Genomic DNA, 10,392 nt, shown 5'->3' on the forward strand with positions numbered 1-10,392 from the left:
GGGTCCTCAAGTTAGAGTGGAGAGTGGATAGACAATTTCATGTGCTACTCATTCTGGATTATAGAACTGTTCAAAGTATGGTATCCTTTCAAACCAATAGGTTGTAACAACGAAGTACTTAAAATTCTTCTAAATCATTGCTTACTTTAGAAATAAGGAGACAGGCTTCTTTAGGCTTCTGTGTGTCATGTTAGTGCTAAATGAAAACTATTGTCTTCAAGCAATTTTAAAATGCCATAAGATCATTTCAATGATCTTATTTTCAGCCACACATATTCTAAAATAAAAAATTTTGTTGAAGAAATGTCTGACTGGAAAGCAGAAACAAAGGGAATATGACAAAGGTCTCTCTGGTAATCTTAATCATGGATGGGAGCACTTTCCAGCAAAATAAATATCATCACTCCAGCATCTATGCACTTTCATTCTGTGAATCTATTGCTGCTGCCTTTAAGGTGACCTGTAGCATGTTCTGCAGTGCTCAAATACAACATGTTGCCCTCCTCTCCCCCCTGACTGGAATATGTTATAATGGAGATTTCATTTTCTTTTGCCTGAAGCAGTCACCTTTCCCTCCCCCTCCCCCCAGGTACCCCTTTTATTAGTACTGTAACTGATTTCAGTTGTCCCTTCCCATAATCTTGTGTGTATTTTCTTCTTTTTCAAGTTTTTTTTTCTCCTTTTTTTTTTTTCTACCTTATTTTTTAATTTCTTTTCTTTTATTGCAGGATGATGCCAGACAGAAATACGCTGAACTTGTCTCAAGTCTGGTCTCTGCAGAATCTGCTCGCCAGAAGAAAGAGGCTTCTCCAGAAGAGGGCAGACACGATGGCTATGAAACATTGATAGTTACTACCAAAAACAATATCACAAAGATAATGTTTAACCGACCTGATAGGAAAAATGCCATCAACCATCAGGTAAAAAAAGTGAACTTGTGAGGATTAATTAATGATTTTGTTCTTTCTGAAGAAGCTACTTTAATCTTTAAAGGGTCCTTACTACGGGTTCAACAGAACTGACTAAAGCATGGTGGTCTGACCTTTGTGAGGGATCCAACAACAGCCTAAGGAATAAATATCCAGTACAAAATGAAATCATTCAGCTAAAATTTTACAGATTAGTTTTTTCTGTGTCTCTTGATTTCTTTCAAACTTAATATATGATTTTGGTCTAGACTAAATTAAAATAGCAAACTGTGGGAAGACTGGCCTGTGTTTGGGATGCAAAATTTGACTGCCATGTTGAGTAGAACAAAGCATTTGTGCAGCCTTTGGCTCAGCGCTGCTGCACATATGTGTAGGTGATCTTCTGTTTCTCACAGTTATCTTCATGAGTAAGTCCATCCTGTTGGAAGCATCACAATCATCCTGGTTCACAGCTGCAGAAATACAAGAGCAGGGTCTTCAGCCCGCTGCTGCTGATTCTTTAGTATGTTATTTTGTCCACTTAAACTGCTGTATTGAAATCAGCTCTTTCACGTCAGTGCTTGTTTTTCCAAAGGACCTTATTTTGTCCTTTAGATTTGCACTGCAGGTTTTCAGTATTGCAAGCGTGTGTCTTTATGGTCTGAAGTACTTCACATGTAATACCAAACTTTCTGTGCATGACAATTTTTTCAGTAGTTAAAAGGATTATAGCTAATCTGTCTCTTGAGTTCCTTGTTGTCAGTGTCAATCTCATTTTTACATTCTTTTGCAGCATCCCATTTGTACTTTGTTGATTTTCCTTTTATGCAGATGTACAGAGAACTCATCAAAGCGCTTGAAGAAGCTGGAAAAAATGATTCCACCATAGCAGTTATTACTGGTATGTTTTGTATTGTACCAAAGTATAGTACTGACATGAAATACCTACCTGTGTTTAGACTAAGGTAAAATTAAGTGAGGAAATCCTTTCCTCTGTTAATGACTAAAGGTTTTCCAAAGTGTTTTGGCAAATTTTCTTTAAGCTGGTGTTTTAAATTCTCAAGCAAGCTTGCTGTTACATCAAAACATTTTTCTCACCTGAGAAGATGGATGTGGAATACTCCTAAAGGCTTTATTACTTTTGAGTTGCTGCCTGGCTGGCCCGTCCTCATTGCAGGAAAATGTCTTTTTAGGAAATTAGCCAAAACTTGAGTTTTGGCTGGCAGCCAAGTAGTGTAAATTCGAGGCAAATTTGGGCTTGAACCTGTTTATTCTAAGGGAATTGCTTGCAAATTCTTCTCTGCTGTCTGCTTTACCAGCACCTGGTTCCCATTCCCAGGATGCTGGATTTCCTTTCTGTAGCAATGACTGTGCACCACAGCCCTTACAAGATAAGAAAGACGGTTCACACAACTGAAGCTGAAAAGTCTAACACATTAAATAGCTGTGAGTCAACAGCAAACACCTCTGCAAAACCTTCCTGTTCCTTTTCACACAGTGAATAAGAGCACTGCAGTGTAAAGTAGGTCCCATCCTGTGAATGTCCTCATGAAACATAGGATGATTTGGGCAATTGAGTCATGCAGTAGTCAGCTTTTAAATGCTTCTTGCTTTTTTGGTGGTGCCTCAAATTGACTTATACATTGAACACCAGCTTATCTGTTTCTTACTGAAGAATCCATCTTCCAGTGCAGTGCTGTCAATGCAGTGCTGTCAGTCTTATCCTTAGACTGCTGTGCCTTTTTCTAAATAGATCATAGAAATGTGAAACTCTGCCATATATTAAATAGGTTATTCTGTCTCCTTTTGATTTCTTTATCAGTTTGGAGGTGAGTGAAGGGAGATGCATCAACTTACATTTCCATTGTCCTGTTTAAAAAAAATTCTTGCATCTATTTGTTTGAATGGTTGCAAATTGACAGAAAAAATAACAAAACCCTAAGGAAGTGTGCAGGGAAAGAAATAAAATATTTTTTCCATCTGACAGAGACAGAAAAAAAAAGAAAATTAATTTTCCTCATCAAATATTTCACAGCTAGCATTCTTTGGCTTTTACTGATTGTTTTTTGCAACAAATTGACAGTCAAAACATACATTTAAACCCTAGATGTCCTTTAAGATATTGTGTATATTTTGAGAAAATCCCTCTAATTACTTAATGTTATTAGACACTCGGGATGAAATTCTTTTGTAAATGTGATAAATGAAAGCTTCTCTTCTTTTTCCTACTCAGAAACCATTGGTGCATTTACTCCTATGTGTTCTTTGCAGGAAATGGAGACTACTACAGTAGTGGAAATGATCTGAATAATTTCACTAATGTCCAGCCTAGTGAAATGGAGAAGATGGCAAAAGATGGAGCAGTGTTACTCAAGTAGGACATCTCGGTTTCATATGTACATAAGTTACTGTAATGGGAAAAATACAATTTGCAGACATTGTTAGAAAACAAGAGCAGAGACCCAGATTCATCTATTTAGGTGACTGTGTCTAAGGGCTCACCACGTGCATAAACACAAAGATCGTGTGGGAGGAAGTGGTATTAGTTGTATAAAATAAATAGATTAATATTAGAAGTCTTTTTAAGTACAGTAATGCTAAAGACTTGATTTCCTTGTTTTGTCCCCAAAGTACATACAGGTAGAATGACAAAAAGGTTGTTTTAACTGTATATGAAAAAATTGTGGGGTTTTTGATAGCCAGCAGTGTCTACACTTGCAGGAAATGCCAGAACACCTTCTCTGGCTGTCTCTTTGGACAGAGACAGATGTAATGAGCTTGTTGAAAATTGTCCAGTAATTCTGGGATCTTAGTTCTGCCTTTAAGTTTTAATTTACCTGTTAAATTAATTTATTTTATGAGGCCTAGATCTGGGATATCATCTCACTTTTTTTTTCCCTTACTTTAGCAGATCTTGTCTTCTCTTTTACTTCTGTATGTGATAATTGCATCTGAGAGATGCTTGCTAATTGGATTGTTTCCTTAGGCACTTGCAATTGGTGAAAAAGCTAAAATACACAGAAAATCAGTGGTTTTGGTTTATGTTTTAAAGATGAACTGCAAGTACTCAGTTTTGCATCTTTTAGTTAGGTGAGCTGTCTGTGGATCACAGTTGCCCCTCAGAGTGATAATGATGCAGTGTGAGCCTGTTGTGAAGATGTTACTGGGTGGTACTTGGCAAGTGTTCCAGCCTGCCGTGTTTTGTAGGGTGTTCAGCACAATGCAGGGTCTTGTGTGCTTTATGGTCTTTAACCTTGCTCTTGTGAGAAGCCTGTGTTTGTTGGGCTGTTACTATTACACAGGCACAGTGCTTCACTACAACCAATGCACAGAGAGGCCAGAGAAATGGAGTTCTTACAACACTGTTCACTTTTGGAAAATGTTTTATTTTGAGAATGCGTTTTGCACCTTTTGGATGGAGAAGCAGCTGTCAGGTGAAACAAAATGCTGTTTCTCAAATGTGTGCAGAAGAGCACTAGGGAATTCTGTGTTGAGGTAGCATCACAGTGTTGGTGCCTGTTGGGGCTTCACTGCAGAACAGAGTCTGTGGAGGGAATTGCTGTCCCATGGGTGGAGTTGGGATGGATGTGTAGGCAGAGGGCTCTTGTCAGTGTGCTGTATTCAGCAACTGTAGCTGAAGAGGAAAACACTTCCATAACTTGATCACAGGAACTGGGAAAGCTCTGCTGACATGTACATGTTTGATTCTTAGTTGCTAAGGAAATGCAGCTGTTTCAAATAGTTCTTATTTTGTCATAATTCATTTCTGAAATGCTCAAAAACCATACATTACATAGTTTCCCTCTAGCTCATGGGTTTTGTTATGCAGTGTCTAATTACGTGTTTTGCAATTTGTTTATATTGGATGAAAAACACTTGAGGTGTGTCTCTGACATCTTGCATCTTCTGTTTTCCCTTCTCTCTAGAGAGTTTGTGGGTCATTTTATCGATTTTCCTAAACCACTGATTGCAGTGGTAAATGGCCCAGCTATTGGAATCTGTGTAACGCTCCTTGGTTTGTGTGACCTTGTCTATGCTTCTGACAGGGTAAGTATATTGCATGGCCTATCCCAAGGCAGTTTTAAAGCCTCTTTCTGTATTAAATACTATTTGATTTGGGGTAATCTGAAAAAAAAAGAACACTTCAGAAAAGTCTAAAGGCTTTATATATCACATCAAGGGACACCTACCTATATTAATAACCAGCATCAGCCAGTGGTTAACATGCATGGAATTTCCCGTGCTGTAGTTATGCTTATCAAGTTACTGACTCCAGCTTAGAGGCTCTTTTCTAAGAGCCCTTCTTCTAAGCTGGTGTGAAATGATGTTTTTGAGGCCCCTTTTAGGTGTGAAACAGGGAGCAAAAGTTCATTATCTAACGGAAGTTCAGTAACTCGATGAAGTAATTAATTACAGATCACTGAAGACTGTGTCACTCCTGACATATGCTTGTATAATGTGTATGATTTATTCAGTCAATTATGGCACATACATCTCTTTTTTTACTAGAAAAAATGTTGGCTTCTCTCTCTTTCACCCTGCTCATCTGATCTTTCTGTGCTACAGGGTGAACCTATTTTTCCTGGTTTCTCAGTTTAAAGAACAGTCTATATTCATCCTCCCTTGGAATAACCTTAGCCATCAGTGTACTTAGCCTATTAGATATATCTCAGGTTTACCTTCTCTTCTGAGTCTTTTCCTTTTTTTGAGCTGAACAGCTGCCATTTGTTCAGATTTTCCTCATGTGGCCTGCAGTCATATTCCTCAGGACTCCTTCCAATTGCTCTGAGTCTGTTTAAGCATAGTGGTACAAGCTGGACACATCGCTCCAACTCGTATCTTACTGATGTGAAATTGAGCAGAAGAACTTCTCCACATTCTGCAGGCTGTATTTCTGATTTGACATCCCACTGTGTTATTTGATTTACATATTTGTGATCTGATCTAACACCTGGATCCCTTACTGCAAAGTTGCCAGTAAAACAGTTTTCCCTATTGTGTATCACATGCTACATACCAAGTTGTTCCCAACAAACTTTAACTTGTCTGTCAGTAGTATCTTCTTACTCATACCTCTCAATTTTATCAACACTATTTAGAAGTCTAGTCACTTGCCCTCAACATATCATCTCCTTATAGCCATGAGTTAGTTGAAGTTTAATCCAAATATGCATGAAATATTTTGTCCTGTTAACATTATCCTTCTTTCTTGAATGGCTTGAAGTTCATATTTGAACTTCCTTTTACTTTGTACATATAATCATTGATAAATGCATCTTATTTTTGCCTTGTATTTTTGAAAAATCTCTAATTAGTTTAAAACTAATTATATTAGTTGCATGATTATTATCTAACATAGTTTTCACTTTCTATATATTTGTGTTTAAAGTCCATGGCAAGCAGATTATTTAGAGTCTGCTAGTACCTTCCTACCTGCACTGGGACAGCTTTCGCTTGAACCCTTGGTAACAGTTCTTGGAGGATTTCTATAGGATCTAACCTAGCCTTTCACTTAGATTATCCTTCATGACAATTTTCCTGTTACCTTCAAGTTTATTGAAGCCTTCTCAAAGTTGATTGTTCTCTGTTCTAACAGATTGTTCACTGTTCAGTTCTAACTTGCAATTATGGTATTATTTTGTATGAGTCCTTGCTGCATTTCTGGCACAGGCTCTTTTTAGATTTGCTTAACATTTGGTGAAAAAAGATTCAGTGACTTGAATTTTTCAGGAGAAGAATAAACTTGGTATGCCTTCTGAAGAGCAGAAATGCTTTTTGCCTCATAAGTTATTTGGAATATGTATTTATAACATTTAAGGGAAATGTGCATGAACATCCTTTCTGTAAAAGTTTTGCACTTACACTTTAGTTTCTTTAAGTGCTGTATTCAATTAATGTAACTTCATCAAGGATGTGGAAATGGAAAGTTGGCTCTGGGGTGCATTGAGAGGATGAAGCAATGTTACCAGATGGTATTTGAAGGCCATTATGGCAATAGTTCAGCTGTGTTTGGTGAACTCTGTCTCAGTAGAAGATTTAAAATGTAAATGAAGTCCTAGCATTCCAATTCCATGCTCTGATCTAAGGTTTCCTTTATTTTGTTATCCTTTTTCTTTTCCAGGCTACGTTTCACAGCCCATTTAGTCAACTTGGGCAGAGCCCAGAAGGATGTTCCTCTTACCTGTTTCCAAAAATTATGGGCTTAGCCAAGGTAAGAATGTCTGCACCGCCTGTGGGATCATCACGTACCTTTGTGTGTTGGTATCCTCCGACCAAGACAGCAAGTGTGGTCTTTTGTCCATACTCTTAATTTCTCTGTCTGTTCTAGAAATAAGGAAACTAATTTATAGTAAAAAGAAAAAAAATAATAAAACAAAGGAAGAAACCTGAAAAATGAAGAGATAGCAGAATTTTTTTTTCTTGGAACAGCATAAATCCTTTTTGCTTCTTTTGATATCCCTCAGAAAAAATCTAGGTACTTTTAAATACTTATATTTCATGCATTAATATAATGTATTTTTTGAGCAGGGTTTAAATCTATAAAGAGCAAGTGCTTCATAGACATCCAAGTACCAAGAGTAGTCTGTTCAGTGAGACACAGCCTTCCAGTACATGTTCTAGAAATCTTGGAATCACTGCAAAAGTGAGCAAACACATTTATGATGAGGTAATTTCAGATTGCAACCTTGGAGCTCTGCTCAAAAAGACGTGTACAGTCCTAGTGAACAGTAGGAACTGTAGGCCAGTCCCTAGTGATGAAGCCCAAGGGTTGATTCTGGACGTGAAACTTGATTAACCTCTTCCTTATGGCCTGGATGATGAGACTGAGTACCTTGCTGAAGCAGGGCCTTTGAAGTAGACAATATCTGGAGGTTCCTTAATAATTACAATAATAATAATCATCATCTATTCTGTGTTCTGTTCAGAGGGCAGATACTAACAAACAAGAGAGTAAAAAGAATATGATGTGGAAGCATGCAGCTTCTCTGTCAGATAACTCAAGTCTTGTGTCTTGTTGAATCACACTTTATTTTTTTATATAGGCAAGTGAAATGTTGCTTTTCAATAAAAAGCTGACTGCAGCAGAAGCCTGTGCCCAGGGACTTGTGACTGAAGTCTTCCCTGACAGCAGTTTTCAGAAGGAAGTTTGGGCAAGATTAGAAGCTTATGCAAGCCTCCCCAAAAATGTCAGTATTTTTAATTTTTTTTTTCTCCACCTTGTAAGCCTGTAGCATTCCCAGTTCTTCTGCCAAACCTATCCTGTTGCTTGGTTTCACTTCATCCTTAATTGAAATAATGAGGCTCAATATATTTTCCTTCAAGCACAGATCTGTCCCTCTGCTGCTGGGAATCAGATCCTTCTCTTCTACTCTGTCTGCATCTAAGACAGTGCACTGCCAACAGAGATGCAGTGGCTGAAAAGCTTTACAAATTAACTGGTTAATCCACCTGTGCAGTGCCTCTGTGAGTGCCTTGGGTGACTTCTTTCATGTTTTTATTTTGGCAATATTTTATATTTAAGAATCTTACCACTGGTTCTGCAATGTTACTGTAGTGTGTGCACTCTGGGTACTCAAGATAACACTGCTTTTATTAAGCACTGCTTTTATTATTTTATTCAGCTTTAATTTTTGCTGAACTCAGTGTTCCTGCTGCCTAGTTTAGGATTTGCAAGACTACTGAAGTCATGGTGGTCTTGTGTTTCTTTGGGCAGGGGGAGACAGCTGTGCCAGTTGCTGGTAATGTGAGTGGCATTTGACACTGCAGACAGTTCAGTGGGTTTTGTTTCTTTTGCCCATCTACTCTGATTATGAGCACTTATCAGCAAACTGCTGGTTTGCTTCCTGTGAACCTTCTCCACCTTATTAAGCAGTCTGGGGAATAAAATGCAATAAATACTTCCAGCAAAAAGGTTGACTAAAAGCTAAGAGATCTGATGTTAATGCATTTGGATTAGGATTCCAGTGTGGGTTTTGTATTATTTCCTGAAGCATTAAAGTGTAGAAAAGAAAACTTACCTTCCTAATGTTCCTCTCTTTCTCCTCCAGTCCTTGGCAGTGTCCAAGCAGCTGTTACGAAGTATGGAAAAGGAGAAGCTCCATGCAGTAAACAGTAGAGAGTGTGAAGTGCTGACAGAGAGGTGGTTGTCTGATGAATGTATGAATGCTATTGTCAGCTTCTTCCAGAAGAAATCAAAACTCTGACCTTCACCAGTAGAGTAATTCACCATCTGGAAGTAGCCTAATCTGCCCTCATCATTAATAAACTTCTCTTCAAATAGTAATTCTTATACCTTTTCATGTGGTATGTCTCTGTTCTGAGTACTAGGTTAAACCTGGTTCCCAGAATTAATACACTGTTATGTGCCTTGGATCCATTATGGATGTTTGGGTTGGGGAAAAAGGCTCATTATTCTGTAGGCATCAGTGATGTTTCTGAATAATACTAAAGCAGGTTGTCTTCTAAAGGAAGCAAGAGATTCTACAGCACTCATTTTGATAGCTCTTCAATAAATATCTTATGAATTATTCTTTTTATTTGGGGGAAAGGAAATACTGTATCAATGAAAAAATAAATAGAAATATTTAATTACTGTTGTGGTGATTCTTATTCTTTCTGTGAAACATCCTGAGTGAGAGGGCAAGTAGTTCCTGGGAGCCCTGTTAATGTAATCCTACAAAAAAGCATTCACTTGACTTCACATTCAGCTCAAAAGATGTTTGTTTTGAGCTTTGTGGGTCTAATCCCCAATGTCTTTTTCCATTAATGGCTTCATATGACTCCTTTTCTATGGAAAAGTGTGACGTGTTTGCTTTCCTCATGGGAAAATGCAGCCCGTGGTAACCTGTTGATGGATGAAACAGCAGAAACAGGGATGCCTTGATCAGTAGATGCCAGCAAACCTCTTACAGCAATGGGAGATAAACCACTGCTCTCTGTGAGTAATGAGAGTAAATCAGCATTACCTCTAGGGAATGACTCCTGTGTGGTTTTGGTTAACTTTTAGAAAAGCTAAATCAGTGTTGCAGATCACTTAGAAAGTTCATAACTTTCATGTTCACAAAATGTTTGTTTTAAATTAGCATCTTTAGTAATTTATACACATTTTATAGGTGTCTGGTATTGAGAAAAATGAAGTCTGACGAATCTCTTAATTTCTATTTACTCCATACAACAAAGCAGCAACTTTGGATAATTTCTTCTGAATTACAGCCACTTATTAATTATATCTGTTGTAATTAGATTGTGAGAATTACATAAGTGTTCCTGAATGTTCCCTTCCAAGGTATCACTGTTGGATGGTGCCCATTTTCCTAATTGGGGGTGCAATGTACAATTGGATTCGGGTCCTGCTTGGCAGAGTGATACACACACACCTACTATCTGCCTCTGTGTTTGTATAGAATCACAGGTAAATAATCAAATGGACCACATGAATACCAAAGGCAAGATACCAGCACCAAGCTTCAGAAAATAGGGTGTT

General features: G+C 37.8%; 1 protein-coding gene across 3 annotated transcripts in view; it reads left to right on the forward strand.

The window, feature by feature from the left end:
• The window catches only part of ECI2 (enoyl-CoA delta isomerase 2), a 28,224-nt gene extending 18,723 nt beyond the window's left edge, over nucleotides 1–9,501 (forward strand). For all 3 annotated transcript variants that reach the window (XM_038128900.1, XM_038128902.1, XM_038128901.1), the window contains 7 exons: nucleotides 729–920; nucleotides 1,740–1,809; nucleotides 3,180–3,282; nucleotides 4,835–4,955; nucleotides 7,030–7,119; nucleotides 7,952–8,095; nucleotides 8,957–9,501. In XM_038128900.1, the coding sequence (XP_037984828.1) occupies nucleotides 729–920; nucleotides 1,740–1,809; nucleotides 3,180–3,282; nucleotides 4,835–4,955; nucleotides 7,030–7,119; nucleotides 7,952–8,095; nucleotides 8,957–9,112 (876 nt within the window). In that variant the 3' untranslated portion in view covers nucleotides 9,113–9,501. The remainder of the gene's footprint in view (nucleotides 1–728; nucleotides 921–1,739; nucleotides 1,810–3,179; nucleotides 3,283–4,834; nucleotides 4,956–7,029; nucleotides 7,120–7,951; nucleotides 8,096–8,956) is intronic.
• Nucleotides 9,502–10,392: the final 891 nt, after the last annotated feature.

The sequence above is a fragment of the Motacilla alba genome, chromosome 2 (assembly GCF_015832195.1).
Source record: "Motacilla alba alba isolate MOTALB_02 chromosome 2, Motacilla_alba_V1.0_pri, whole genome shotgun sequence".
Taxonomy (NCBI): domain Eukaryota; kingdom Metazoa; phylum Chordata; class Aves; order Passeriformes; family Motacillidae; genus Motacilla; species Motacilla alba.